Genomic DNA, 16,065 nt, shown 5'->3' on the forward strand with positions numbered 1-16,065 from the left:
GTCCAATACAGCTGCCTTACTAATGCTAATTTCCTTCAATTCCTCATTCTCCCTCGTCCCTTGGATCTTTAATTCTGGGAGATTTCTTGTATCTTCCTCAGAAGACAGACACAAATTAATCATTTACCTTTTTGTGCCATTTCTCTATTCCCCATTATAAATTCTCTAGAGTCTTGCCTGTAATGGACCCACATTTGTCTTAGCCAAATGTTTCCTTCTTATGTACCTATAGAAGCTTTTACGGTCCTTTTTGTTTTTTTACTAGTTTACATTCATATTCTATTCTCCCTTTCTTTATCAGTTTCTTGGTCCTCCTTTGCTTTATTCTAAAATCTTCAATTCTCAAGTTTACTACTATTTCTGGCAACTTTATAGGCCTTTTCCTTTAATATACAATCCTTAACTTTCTTTGTTAGCCCAGTTGACTTTTTTTTCTTTTTGGGTTTTTGTGCCTTGAAGGAATAGACAGTTGCTGTAAACTATGTAATAATTCTTTTAAAGATTATCCATTGTCTATGTACTGTCATACCTTTTAATGCATTTTCCCAAACCACCTCAACCAATTTTCCCCTCATACCTTCATAATTTCCTTTGTTGAAATTCAACACCTTAGCTTCAGATTGCACTACCTCACTTTCAAACATAATGTAAAATTCCATCATTATGGTCGCTCATCCCTAAAGGTTCTTTTACAACAAGATTAATTAGCCCTTTCTGATTACAGAATACTAAATTTAAAGTAGCCTGCTCTCCAGTCGGTTCCTCAATATACTGTTCTAGAAAACCATCCCTAACATATTCTAGTAACTCGTCCTCCGCGGCATTATTGCTCATTAGGTTTACCCAGTCTATATGCAGATTGAAGTCAACCATGATTACTGTATTACCTATGCTACATGCTTCTCTAATCTCCTGATTAATAACATGCCCTATACTACCACTACTGTTTGGGTGGAGCTAAGAAATAGCAAGGGGTAGCAAACACTGGTAAGAGTTGTTTATAGGCCAAACAGATTCCACATTTTGTTCTTCCGATCTGAGATCTTCCCTTACTAATGTACTGATCCCATCCCTTCACAGCGCAACACCACCACCTTTTCCTTTTTGCCTGTCCTTCCTAAATATCGAATATCCTTGAATATTTAGTTCCCAACCTTGGTAAGCCTGTACCCACATTTTCGTAATGGCAATTAGGTCATACCCATTTACCTCTATTTGTGCCTTTAAATCATCTACCTTGTTGCGAATGCTGCATGCATTCAGGTAGAGTGCCCTTAATTTTGTCTTTTTGACATTCTGCATTCTGAGCCTAGTTGATGCTTGCCTTTGTTTCACCTGCCTTCTAATTTCACTTGCTATTTTTCTGCTTCCCGTTACCAGCTTTGCTTCCAATTTGAACTACCCTCTGGTTCCCATCCCCCTGATGAGCTAGTTTAAATCCTCCCCAAAAGCACAAGCAAATCTCCCTGCAAGGATGCTATTTCTGGTCCTGTTAAGGTATAGCCCATCTATCTTGTACAGGTCCCACCTGCCCCAGAACTGGTCCCAAGGCCTCAGAAATCTGATGCCCTCCCTCCTACACCAGTTTTCCAGCTACATGTTAAATCGATCAATCCTCCTATTCCTATGCTCACGCATGTGATACTGGGAGTAATCTTGAGATTACGGCTTGACGTACTGCTAATTTAATTCCTAACTGCCTAAAATCTGCTTTCAGAGTAGGACCTCATCTCTCTTTCTACCTATGTCATTGGTAGCAATGTGGACCATGACCTCTGGTTGTTCACCCTCCCCCAGAAGGATGTCCTGCAGTCACTCTGTGACATCCTTGACTGACCCTGGCACCAGGGAGGCAGCACACCATGCTGGAGTCATGTTTATTGCTGCAGAAATGCCTGTCTGATCCCTGACTATCAAATCCCATATCACTATTGCTCTTCCATTTTTATTCTTACCTCTTGTGTTGTGGACTTTGCTCTGGCTGCACTCCCAAAAACCGTCGCCTTCACTAGTATCCAAAATGGAAAATCAATTAGCAATCAAGATAGACTTGGGGGACTCCTGCACTACCTGCCTGGTTCTCTTGGAATACCTAGTAGTCACCCATTCCCTCTCTGCCTAACCTGCAGTGTGACCACCTCCCTAAATGTGCTATCCACGTAGTCCTCTGCCTTGCAGATGCACAACAGTGACTCGAGCCACCACTCAAGTTCCAAAACCCAGAGCTCAAGCTTCTGCAACCGGTGACACTTCTTGTGGATATGTTCATCTAGGACACATGGTGTGTCCATGACTTGCTACATATCACAGGATATACATTCCACTTGGCCAAGTGGACCTGCCAGACAATAACTTTAAAAAATATTTATTATAATTAGAATAAGTAGAATAACTTACAAGTTATTCACCAGTCAACTTTTTCCCCTGTACCAAAGCAACAGCCAGCTACTGGAGACTGAAAAAAGGTAGAAAAAGAAAGCAGCACCTCCCTCACCAAATCAATCAATTCCTCCCACTGCGGAAACCCTGCATTTATACTTGCTGAACTGAAAAACAACTGATTCAAGCTTCTGAAAAACAGTTTAAGCCAGATACCTCAGTATCTCCCGGAGTTGTGTTTTAAGGCTGCAGTTAAACGTAACTGTCTTAACTTAAGCTGTAGAGTCATAGAGCGATACAGCACTGAAACAGGCCCTTCGGCTCACCGAGTCTGTGTCGACCAACAACCACCCACTAATCCTACATTTAATCCCATATTCCCTACCACATCCCCACCATTCTCCTACCATCTACCTACACTAGGGGAAATTTACAATGGCTAATTTACCTATCAACGGCTGTGGGAGGAAACCGGAGCACCCGGCGGAGACCCACGCAGTCACACGGAGAACTTGCAAACTCTGCACAGGCAGTACCCAGAACCGAACCCGGGTCACTGGAGCTGTGAGGCTGCGGTGCGAACCACTGCGCCACCCCTGTAATTGTTAGTTAATTGCTAAATTGAAGAAAAAAACTAGCCTTTAGATAGAAATTAACCCTTAAAACTGCCTCTCACCACCTCTCAGTGTAGTGATTGTTGTTTAAAAGGCAGGGGAGTGGGACTACCTGAGTAGCTGTTACAGGGAGCCAGTATGGACATGATGGTCTGAATGGCCTCCTTCTGTGCTGTATCGCTCCATGACTCTACAGCTTAAGTTAAGACAGTTACGTTTAACTGCAGCCTTAAAACACAATGATTCAGTGATGGCTTAGCTGCTAAGAAGAAAGATTGCTGGGAGGAAAGCTTCCAGGGAAAAGAATTGGGGTGGGTAATTAGGGGGCTTTGATGGATGAGGTTGTTGTACTCAGGGTAACCGTAATGAAGAAAATAATGGCACCATAGAATGACAAATCCCCGGGACCAGATGGTTTTCATCCCAGGGTTTTAAAGGAAGTCGGTGAGAACCTTGGAGATGCACTAACTACTATTTTCCTAAGTTCATTTGATTCAGGAACCGTTCCTTTAAAATGAAAAATTGCAGGCCACTCCACTATTTAATAAACACGGGAGAGGGAAATCAGGGAATTATACACCAGATAGCCAAACATCTGTTGTCAGGAAATTACTAGAGTCTAGAATTAAGCAGAGAGTGACTGAACGCCTTGAAAATTTTCAGCTGATCAGAAAGAGAGAGCCAGCGTGGATTTATAAAGGGTGGGTCATGAGTGATGAACCTGATTGAATTTTTTGAAGAGAAGTAATGGACAGGGGAATCTGCCTGGATGTTATTTATATGGTCTTCCAGAAGGCGTTTGAAAAAGTCTTTCATAAAACACTGTTACCTAAAGTTGAAGCTCATGGAATTGAAGGTAAATTATTAATCTGGTTAGGAAATTAACTGACTGGCAGGAGACAGAGAGTAGGGTTCATGGGCAGATACTCTAATTGGCAGGATATGACTAATAGTGTCCCGCAAGGATCTGTGTTTGGGCCTCAACTATTCACTGCGTTTACTAAAGGCTTAGATTATGGGATAGAAAGTCACATATCTAAGTTTACTAATATAAGAACATAAGAACTAGGAGCAGGAGTAGGCAATTCAGCCCCTCGAGCCTGCTCTGCCATTCAATATGATCATGGCTGATCTCATCTCTGCCTCAAGTCCACTTTCCTGCCAGTTCTCCATAACCCTTCAACCCATTACTAATTAAAAATCTGTCTATCTTCTCAAATTTACTCAATGGCCCGGCAGCAACCGCACTCTGGGGTAGTGAATTCCACAGACTCACGACCCTTTGAGAGAAGTACTTTCTCCTCATCTCTGCTTAAATCTGCTACCCCTTATCCTAAAACTATGACCTCTCATTCTAGATTGCCCCACAAGAGGAAACATCCTCTCCATGTATACTTTGTCAATCCCCTTAATCATTTTATATACCTCAATTAGATCTCCTCTCATTCTTCTAAACTCCAGAGAGTAAAGGCCTAAATTGCTCAATCTCTCTTCATAAGAACCCCTCATCTCTGGAATCAATCTAGTGAATCTCCTCTGAATTGCCTCCAATGCACCTACATCCCTTCTCAAGTAAGGGGACCAAAACTGTACGCAGTACTCCAGGTGCAGTCTCGCTAATGCCTTGCACAGTTACAGCAATACTTCCCTACTTTTATACTCTATTCCTTTAGCAATAAATGCCAAAATTCCATTTGCCTTCCTTATTACCTGCTGCACCTGCATACTAGTTTTCTGCGATTCATGCACAAGGACTCCCAGATCCCTCTGCACAGAAGCACTCTGAAGTTTCTCTCCATTTTGGCCCATTCACCTAACCTTTCCATATCCATTTGTAAATTTCTTTATTGCAGCTTACTATTTTAGTGTCATCTATCTTCTTTCCCTGCATCCAGGTCATTATTATAGATTGTAAATAGTTGCGTCCCGACGACTGAACCCTGTGGCACCCCACTAGTTACATCTTGCTAACCAGAGAAGGACTCATTTATGCCGACTCTCTGTTTTCTGTTGGTTAGCCAATCCTCTGTCCAAGCTAATAAATTGCCCCAACCCCATGTGATCTTACCTTGTGTATTAACCTTTCATGTGGCACCTTATCAAATGCCTTCTGGAGGTCCAGATATACTACATCTACAGGATCCCCATTATCCACTTTACTTGTTACATCTTCAAAGAACTCTAGTAAATTAGTCAAACATGATTTACCCTTCATAAAACCATGCTGACTCTGATGGATTGCGTTTTGACTTTCTAAATGTCCTGTTATTACTTCCTTAATAGTGGATTCTAACAATTTCCCAATGACAGATGTTAAACTAACTGGTCTATAGTTACCTATCTTCTGCCTCCCTCCCTTTTTGAATAACGGCATTATATTAGCAGTTTTCCAATCCACTGGCACCTTCCCCACATCCAGGGAATTTTGGAATATTATAACCAATGGATCCACTATCTCTGCTGCCACTTCCTTTAAGACCCTAGGATGTAGGTCATTAGGGCTTGTGGACTTGTCTGCCTTCAATCCCAATAGTTTACTCAGTACTTTTTCCCCAGTGATGATTGTTCCTCCCTTTCTGTAACCTCTGCATTACCTGTTAATATTGGGATGGTACTGGTGTCCTCCACCGTGAAAACTGAGGCAAAATACTGATTTTGTGTCTCCGCTATTTCTGTGTTCCCCATTATTAACTCCGCAGTTACATCCTCCAAGGGACCAACATTCACTTTAGCTACTCTCTTCCCTTTTATATACTCATAGAAGCTTTTGCTATCTGTTCTTTATATTCTGAACTAGTTTTCTTTCAAAATTTACCTTTGCTCTTTTTATTACTTTTTTAGTAACCCTTTGTTGATCTTTAAAAGTTTAGCAATCTTCCAGCCTGTCACTGGCCTTTGCAATATGGTATGCCTTAGTTTTTGTCTTTGTTATCCTTAACTTCCTTGCTGAGCCATGGATTTTTTTTCCCCCCTTTTACAATCTTTCTTCCTCTCTGGAATTTATTTTAGTTGGGAGGAATTGAATATCTCCTTAAACATCTGCCACTGCTCATCAACTGTTCTATCTTTTAGTCTTCCTGCCCAGTCCACTAGGGCCAAATCTGTCCTTATGCCTATGTAATTACCTTTAACTCCAGAATGCTAGTGCGGGATCCCAGTTTCTCGCCCTCAAACTGAATTTGAAATTCTAGCATGCTATGATCACTCTTCCTCAAAAGATCCTTAACTATGAGATCATTAATTAATTCCACCTCGTTACATAATACCAAATCTAGAATAGCCTGCTCCCTGGTTGGTTCCACAACATATTGCTCCAAAAAACAATCTCTAATACATTCAACGAACTCTCCCTGGAGGCTACCCTTGCCAATTTGATTAATCCAGTCTATATGCATATTAAAATCGCCCATGATTATTGACATACCTTTCTTACAAGCCCCCAGTATTTCCTGGTTTATACTGTGCCCCACTGCAGAACTACTGTTTGGGGACCTACAGATTACTCCCACCAGGGACTTCTTTCCCTTACTATTTCTTATTTCTACCCAGACTGATTCTACGTCTTGATCTCCAGTGCCTATATCATTTCTCATTACAGCACTGATCTCTTCCTTTACGAACAAAGCTGCAGCACCTCCTTTTCCTTCCTGCCTATCCTTCCGAAATACTGAGTACCCTTGGATATTCAATTCCCAAACCGGGTTTCCCTGCAACCATGTCTCAGTAATTGCCACTAAGTCATACCTATTCGTCTCTGCACAAATAGACTGCATTGTGAGCAGTGCAGATGGGAGCACAAAATTACAAAGATATTAATAGATTTAGTGAAGGGGCAAAATTGTGGTAAATGGATTTCAGTGTAGGCAAATGTGAGTTCTTTCATTTTGAACCCAAAAATAGATCGTAATACTTTCTAAATTGTGCTATGGAGAGAACTGAAACCCCAGTTCTGTTCTCTTTACTGTCTGTAATCAGTGTGTTTTTGACAAGAAAGATGTGTGTATTTAAAAACCCTCGAGTGTATGACCAATTTGAATAACCAGCAACACGCTTTTTATGGTTTTAAATAGAGGATTATTTTTATTGACACATTCAACCTGAAAGTCTAACGCTACATCACTCGCTCACCCCTCTCGTTCACTCACTTGTGTTAACAGCACTTTTACAAATTGCAAACAAGGAATAGTTCGTAAGTCACGTGATTTGGCGGTGGTGAAGGCATTTTCACTCCTGAATTGTAGGTAGGTGGATTCGATAGCTGGAGTCGTATATCGAAGTTGCTGCAGGATTCTCTCGAAGAGGTGGATTTTCAGCAGGTCATGAAGTTAGTTGCTTATAGTCTCATTACCAGGAGGTCAGTTTTTTGTACTAGTGGACTTGAAAAGGAACAGGCTTGGAGACCTTGAGATGTGACATCCTCTAGTTCTTTTGAGGCACTATGGTACTGCCTTGTCTGCTTGATTTTTTTTCTGCAGTCTGTTTTTGAAAGATTTTTAAAAGGACACCAACATGGCTGTCCCACCATGTGACTTCTCCGTTCCTTTTCCAAATATGGTGGGGGTCTAAGTTGATTAGCCCTATCCTGGTTTATTGTTGTAAGATATTGTTATGTCCAGGTGAAAAGGGGTCTAGTATTTCCCTCTCAGCCTTTGCCTGGTTTAACACTGTGGTTTTTAGCTCCTCCTTCAGTGAATCCTTGTTCACTGCTCCAATTGTAAGGCAAATAAATCAGACAGCTTTCCTTAGATTTAAACAAGAAAGCTAGAGATTTATTAATCTTAAACTCTAATCCGGTTAACGACTACGAATATGCGACGTGACCACACACCCCGATAGAGACAGAAAAAGTAGAAAGAATAAAAAGGAACAGTTTGAGACAATATCTTAGTTATTTACTGTCCTTTGAGTTCAATGTGGAGCCTTTGGTTGCCGGTAAATCCTGCTGCCCATTGGGGCCCAGTTTGCGCTTCAACTTGTTTCGATGTAGGAGTCTTTTCTCTCCAAAAAAAAACTTACCTGGCGATCCTGACCTCCACCGTCCCCCACCCCCCAAAGTTTATTAACTTTTGCCTTCAACCCCTTCCCACCATCCCCTCCACCAATTGCAATCGTTTTCCTTGCTCCCCTGCCACACCCAACCCACCCTGAAAACTTACCTGCTCCCCCCCCCCCTCCCAACCAGCTGGCTGCCTTGGATCTCTGAATGGAGATCCGAAGGTGCGGGAGTCCCGGCAACCTACCTGAATATCACAGGTAGGTTATTAATTCATTAATTTAAATATTTAGGTCCTGCTTCCGTCGCTGAGCGATGTGGGTCCTGCCACGCGGCCTTGCTGCTGCCGGTACTATGGCGTGGGGCCTTCCCAGCGTCGAGGCCTGTGGCGGGCTTCTCTGTGAGGCATTTTCTGGGGCCCCTCCCACCATGACCCCTGATGTTGGGGGGCCGATAAAATACAGCTTCTGGACTTTAATTCATCTTGTAGAAAAAGAGTTTAGATGTTGGCTGTTACAGACAGGCTTCACCACACCTGTAGTTCCTACAGTTTTTTCACTTGCACTGTTGTTCTGGTGTTGTTGAATTCACCTAGTTGCATAAACTTCAAATTTGGCACAAGAACTATATATTGTGAAACCATTTCCATTAGTATTTCCTCCATTATAAATAGGGCATGTGTTACTCTGATGTGATGCTGGTGTGCCAATCATCTGTGTTAGAGAATGGTTAGCTTTTGCTTTGTCTCTGACTTAGTGAGTTCTGGGTCAACAGTTGCACCATCAATCAAACTTGGGACTGTAATGGTCTGGATCACTCAATTATTCACTACCTTAACTAGCTGAGAAGTCAGAAGGCTACAGGGATATCCTTAATTGAAAAATGCAGATTTCTTACGATTTACTGTACTAAAATTATTTCCTTATCTGTATTTAAATCTTTGCATACTTAATTTTTTTACCACCCAAAATTGTTTACCACTATCTTTTATTTATTTTCTTTAAATATATTGATTTTAAGCCTCACAGCATGAACTATTTAGAATAAACAAGGAAGAGTGCCAATAGGAAGAACCAAATCATGCACTTTATGGTTCTTGATGCAATTTGTACTCTAATTTTGTTGTAATTGTGTCATTAAAAAGTAGCTGAAGAAGTTGTTGTCCAGACATTGGGCATTTTAGTATTGGAAAATTAGGTACACAGTGACACTTTAGCGACATTTGTGTTTTAGTGGAATCTGGTTATGGTGATTGGCCAGTAGCCATCTGATCAGTGGAGGTCAAAAAACAAAATAATGCAGACGCTGGAAATATAAATTTAAATAGAAATTGCTGGAAACTTTCAGCGGGCCAGGCAGCAGAATGGAAGGTAGCGTCTGTAATATTTTGCATCTATGACCTTTCGTCAGTATAGGTGATCCTTGATATTTACTACAGTGCTGAGCAGCGGTGCTCAGTGCTCACTGGTGCTTTAAACGGCTGATAAATCAGCTGCTAAGTGTCTCCTGCCTAATGCACTGCACAAATTGTTAGTGTGCTTAATTTTTTTTGTTTCATCCATTTTCAGCTGATCTGTTTAAAGGACTGGTGAGCACTGAGCAGTGTTGTGCTCAACTACCAGCTTTGGCTTGCAAATAAATGGGAAAGTGCATTAGGAACGAGAGATTAAACAGTTGATTGATTAGCTGTTTACTTTTCAGCTATTTTAAAGTGCCATTGAGCAGCACTGCTCACTCGTACTGTGACGCAGTCTCACAAGTATGAAACTTATCTACGCAATTGATGAAAATTCCACAAGCACATGGGATCTACAAAGAGTGATTATAAAATAGGACTCCACTGTAGGGTGCAAAGGAGATTCACTAGAATGTACCAGGGATAAGGGACTATAGTTTTGTGAAGAGACTAGAGAAGTTGGGATTGTTCTCCTTAGAGGTTCAGGAAATGTTTAACAGAGGTATTCAGAATTATGAAGCGTTTTGACAGAGTAATTTGGGAGAAACTGTTTCCACTGGCAGGAGGGTCGGTAATTAGAGGACACAGATTTAAGGTAATTGGCAAAAGAACCAGTACAGAGATGATTTTTTTAAAATGCGGTGTGTTATCCAGAACACACTGCCTGAACAGGTGGTTCAAGCAGATTCAATAGTTATTACAGAAAATAATAGGTTATATACTTGAAAAGGTAAAAATTGCAAGGCTTTGGGAAAAGAGCAGTGTTGTACAACTAAGATTGCTCTTTCAAAGAACTGGCACATGCAGGGTAGGCAAATGGCCACCTATGCTGTATAATTCTGTGCGATATAAAAGAGAATTCCATTATATTTCAAATGATTGGTTATTGGAAGAAAACCAAGTTGGTGGCACCAGTTCTTTTTTTCTTTTGGGCCTCCTTATCTCGAGAGACAATGGATATGCGCCTGGAGGTGGTCAGTGGTTTGTGGAGCAGCGCCTGGAGTGGCTATATAGGCCAATTCTAGAGTGACAGTCTCTTCCACAGGTGCTGCAGAGAAATTTGTTTGTCGGGGCTGTTGCACAGTTGGCTCTCCCCTTGCGCCTCTGTCTTTTTTCCTGCCAACTACTAAGTCTCTTCGACTCGCCACAATTTAGCCCTGTCTTTATGGCTGCCCGCCAGCTCTGGCGAATGCTGGCAACTGACTCCCACGACTTGTGATCAATGTCACACGATTTCATGTCGCGTTTGCAGACGTCTTTATAGCGGAGACATGGATGGCCGGTGGGTCTGATACCAGTGGCGAGCTCGCTGTACAATGTGTCTTTGGGGATCCTGCCATCTTCCATGCGGCTCACATGGCCAAGCCATCTCAAGCGCCGCTGACTCAGTAGTGTGTATAAGCTGGGGGTGTTGGCCGCTTCAAGGACTTCTGTGTTGGAGATATAGTCCTGCCACCTGATGCCAAGTATTCTCCGAAGGCAGCGAAGATGGAATGAATTGAGACGTCGCTCTTGGCTGGCATACGTTGTCCAGGCCTCGCTGCCGTAGAGCAAGGTACTGAGGACACAGGCCTGATACACTCGGACTTTTGTGTTCCGTGTCGGTGCGCCATTTTCCCACACTCTCTTGGCCAGTCTGGACATAGCAGTGGAAGCCTTACCCATGCGCTTGTTGATTTCTGCATCTAGAGACAGGTTACTGGTGATAGTTGAGCCTAGGTAGGTGAACTCTTGAACCACTTCCAGAGTGTGGTCGCCAATATTGATGGATGGAGCATTTCTGACGTCTTGCCCCATGATGTTCGTTTTCTTGAGGCTGATGGTTAGGCCAAATTCATTGCAGGCAGACGCAAACCTGTCGATGAGACTCTGCAGGCACTCTTCAGTGTGAGATGTTAAAGCAGCATCGTCAGCAAAGAGGAGTTCTCTGATGAGGACTTTCCGTACTTTGGACTTCGCTCTTAGACGGGCAAGGTTGAACAACCTGCCCCCTGATCTTGTGTGGAGGAAAATTCCTTCCTCAGAGGATTTGAACGCATGTGAAAGCAGCAGGGAGAAGAAAATCCCAAAAAGTGTGGGTGCGAGAACACAGCCCTGTTTCACACCACTCAGGATAGGAAAGGGCTCTGATGAGGAGCCACCATGTTGAATTGTGCCTTTCATATTGTCATGGAATGAGGTGATGATACTTAGTAGCTTTGGTGGACATCCGATCTTTTCTAGTAGTCTGAAGAGACCACGTCTGCTGACGAGGTCAAAGGCTTTGGTGAGATCAATGAAAGCAATGTAGAGGGGCATCTGTTGTTCACGGCATTTCTCCTGTATCTGACGAAGGGAGAACAGCATGTCAATGGTCGATCTCTCTGCACGAAAGCCACACTGTGCCTCAGGGTAGACGCGTTCGGCCAGCTTCTGGAGCCTGTTCAGAGCGACTCGAGCAAAGACTTTCCCCACTATGCTGAGCAGGGAGATTCCACGGTAGTTGTTGCAGTCACCGCGGTCACCTTTGTTTTTATAGAGGGTGATGATGTTGGCATCGCGCATGTCCTGGGGTATTGCTCCCTCGTCCCAGCACAGGCATAGCAGTTCATGTAGTGCTGAGAGTATAGCAGGCTTGGCACTCTTGATTATTTCAGGGGTAATGCTGTCCTTCCCAGGGGCTTTTCCGCTGGCTAGAGAATCAATGGCATCACTGAGTTCCGATTTGGTTGGCTGTATGTCCAGCTCATCCATGACTGGTAGAGGCTGGGCTGCATTGAGGGCAGTCTCAGTGACAGCATTCTCCCTGGAGTACAGTTCTAGGTAGTGCTCAACCCAGCGGTCCATCTGTTTGCGTTGGTCAGTGATTATGTCCCCCGATTTAGATTTGAGGGGGGCGATCTTCTTGATGGTTGGCCCAAGAGCTCTCTTCATGCCATCATACATTCCTCTGATGTTTCCGGTGTCTGAGGCCAGCTGAATATGACTGCATAGGTGTTGCCAGTAGTCGTTTGCGCAACGCCTAGCTGTTCTTTGTGCAGTACTTCTGGCTGCTTTAAGTGCTGCGGATGTTAAATCGCTGGGGGCTTTCTTGTAGTTCAACAGTGCAATGCGCTTAGCGGCTATGACAGGTTCCAGCTCTTCATTATGAGTTTGAAACCAGTCTGCATTTCTCTTCGCACTTTTGCCGTAGGTGGTCAAAGCTGACTCATAGATGGCGTCTTTGATGTGGGCCCACTTGGTCTCAGCATCCCCTGTGGGAGTGTTTTGAAGGGCTGTTACAAGTGAATTTAGAAATTTTTGTAACAGCTGTGGGTGAGAAATTCTGCTCGTGTTGATGCGCGGGTGGCCCTTCTGCTTGGAATGATGCAACTTCTTTGGTCTGAGTCTAACCTTGCTGCACACCAGGGAGTGGTCAGTGTCGCAGTCCGCACTGTGGAAGCTGCGTGTGATTTGAACACTGTTTAAGGCGGCTCGCCTTGTGACAATGAGGTCTAGCTGGTGCCAACGACGTGATCTTGGGTGCCTCCATGAAACCTGGTGACAGGGTTTAGTGTGAAAGAACGAGTTGGTGATGCAGAGGTTATGATAGGTACACAACTCAAGCAGTCTCTGCCCGTTCTCATTCATCCTTCCAACGCCATAGCGCCCAAGGCAGGAGGGCCATGAGTCATGGTCGGCCCCAACCCTGGCATTAAAGTCCCCCAGCAGGAATAGGTGTTTGGTGTTGGGGATGCTGCTAATGATGTTATGGAGTTGTTCATAGAACTGGTCTTTAGCTTCAGGTGGGGAGCAGAGTGTTGGAGCATAGATGCTGAGTAGGTGTACTGGACCAGAGGTGGTGAGCAGTCGGATGGACAGTATGCGTTCCGAGCCATTTGAGGGAGGCTCTATCATGCTGAGCAAGGAGTTTCTGATGGCGAAGCCCACTCCATGCTGTCTTGGTTCTTCAGGATCCCTGCCCTGCCAGAAGAAGGTGTAGTCTTGCTCTGCTAGAGAGCCACTCGCGGGGAGGCGAGTCTCCTGAAGTGCTGCAATGTCCACATTGAATCTACTGAGCTCGTTGTTAATGATGGCGGTCTTCCGAGAATCGTTGATTTGTGTAAGGTCTTCCGACAGGCCAGGACACATAGTTCTGACGTTCCAGCTTGCAAAGCGAAGGGCTGGTACCTTCTTTCCTTTTTTCATGTTGGCACCAGTATTGCAGTCAGTTAGTGCATGCACATATAGTGCTAAGATACAGGTTCTGTGCAATTTCCATGCATGTGGAATTACTTTAATGAGATTTAGTAAAATTCACACCACAAAAATTGTGGAAGTGGGAAGATTTTTTTTTAAAAAAACATTAATATTGCTAGAATTTTAACTGCAGTACAATGATACCATATTCTATCAACCTGTTGTAATAGTTTAAAAAATATCAATATTATTTTAATTATTTCAATATTAATATTTTGATTAACAGACATGGCTCCAGAGCTTGATGAATTAAAATTCTGTTTATACTAAAGCATTTTTTGTGGAAATTCTGTAAATATTGTCCACAGCCAAATTGCACCAGGATTGTCTTTTTATCTAAAAGGTGTACCAGTCTAATGTCTGGATTGTTTCAGAACTAAACCATAATCATCAATTCTGTTTTGTTGTTGGCTAATAGGAGCTGTACCATCATTGCAGCTGGCTGGCTATGCTATATGTTTGATATTGATATGATGAAATATTTCATTTCCTTTACCTCTGATCTTGACCAGGATAAAAGTTCTCAAATATCATGAGAAGGGAATTGAGAAAAGCAGCCAAATGATATTTAATGCAATTTTTACTCCTCACCCATTTTTTAGCAGGCAGTTGTGCAGAAAATAGTGAATCGCTAGAAGTGATTGCAAGGCAGTAATCCAGTCAGAGACACTTAGATGATGTCATAAACCAAGAAAACAAAGTGTGAGTAGTTTTTGAGCAATATCTGAGCTCTCAAAAGTAGATTACTGCATTCACAGAATCACAGAATAATAGAGCAGAAGAGGCCCTTCGGCCCATCGAGTCTGCACTGATGCATTAAAGATACCTGTCTACCTAATCCCATTTGCCAGCACTTCGCCCATAGCCTTGAATGTTATGACGTGCCAAGTGCTCATCCAGGTACTTTTTAAAGGATGTGAGGCAACCCGCCTCTACCACCCTCCCAGGCAGTGCATTCCAGACCCTCACCACCCTCTGGGTAAAAAAGTTCTTCCTCAAATCCCCCTTAAACCTCCTGCCCCTCACCTTAAACTTGTGTCCCCTCGTAACTGACCCTTCAACTAAGGGGAACAGCTGCTCCCTATCCACCCTGTCCATGCCCCTCACAATCTTGTACACCTCGATCAGGTCACCCCTCGGTCTTCGCTGCTTCAGCGAAAACAACCCAAGCCTATCCAGCCTCTCTTCATGGCTTAAATGTTCCATCCCAGGCACCATCCTGGTGAATCGCCTCTGCACCCCCTCCAGTGCAATCACATCCTTCCTATAATGTGGCGACCAGAATTGCACACAGTACTCCAGCTGTGGCCTTACCAAAGTTCTATACAACTCCAACATGACCTCCTTGCTTTTGTAATCTATGCCTCGATTGATAAAGGCCTTTTTCACCACCCTATTAACCACTCCGGGGTTTCTATTGTAATAATATGTTAGTTTTGTGGAGGCAAAGTAGCCAAGCGTGAGTCAGGTGGTATGGAGTGTGCAGATACCCAATTTGAATTTTGATGAACTAGGCTGCATTTCCAAGTTCAGGTCATCAGAATGAAGTGGGCAAGAGCAAGGTGCAGTTACCATCTCCTATGTGGCTTTCATTTCAGGGTTGGTGGGGTGAGTGGTTGGGGGTGGTGGGTGCAGTGGCAGGGGAGAGTAATATGTGTGCTGCTGCTTCAGGTTTTGAAGGCCTTCAACAGCTCAAAGGTGATTTTTTTTTCATATTGGCTGCTGTTCAAGAGGAAGAAGCTCAGGAAAATGCCTGGGAGTCGTCATTACAAGGCAGGGTACCATGCTTTGAGACAGTATAAATCTTGCTTCAGCAAGTGTAGCACAGAAGGGATTTCTATGGTCAATTGGCTTTAGAAATGATTAAAGGATAGTATATTAGTTTCCTAATGTTAGTTCTGGTCTCTCTCCCAATAGAAAATGATCCTGAGCCTGACTGTGGCTGCATTATTTGACAGTATCGCCTATCTGATGGTAAGTGGATAATACCTTTAACAGACAATACGCATTTGATAGACTTTTTTTTCGGTCTGAAATCCTCAGAACTTGTATGATAAAATTTGTTCGTTATTCTAGTGCTTTATAATCAACAACCAGTTGTATAACTGTTAATCATTTTCTTTGTGACAACAATTTACAGAAAAATGAAAATGTTCTAGTATTATATCCTTTATTGTATTTAAACAGAAATGATTTGCGATAGAAATAAACTATGCTGACACATTTCTGGCTAATAATACTAGAAAGGTTTTTAAATATCTAATCCTAAATAAACAGAGCTAGTATGTGCATTTACGTTTTTAAATTGTATATTTTATGTAAACACGATTTGAAGGTACTGTATGAGAAAATCTTTATGAACTCTCATTAACCCAAAATAGTTTCATTGCCATTTTTATAAAATT

At 42.9% G+C, this 16,065-nt stretch overlaps 1 protein-coding gene across 3 annotated transcripts in view; it reads left to right on the top strand.

Moving 5' to 3' along the window:
* The window catches only part of si:dkey-100n23.5, a 293,233-nt gene that overhangs the window by 33,203 nt on the left and 243,965 nt on the right, over nt 1–16,065 (top strand). For all 3 annotated transcript variants that reach the window (XM_068040644.1, XM_068040642.1, XM_068040643.1), the window contains exon 4: nt 15,578–15,634. In XM_068040644.1, the coding sequence (XP_067896745.1) occupies nt 15,578–15,634 (57 nt within the window). The remainder of the gene's footprint in view (nt 1–15,577; nt 15,635–16,065) is intronic.

Source organism: Heterodontus francisci, chromosome 10 (genome assembly GCF_036365525.1).
Source record: "Heterodontus francisci isolate sHetFra1 chromosome 10, sHetFra1.hap1, whole genome shotgun sequence".
Taxonomy (NCBI): domain Eukaryota; kingdom Metazoa; phylum Chordata; class Chondrichthyes; order Heterodontiformes; family Heterodontidae; genus Heterodontus; species Heterodontus francisci.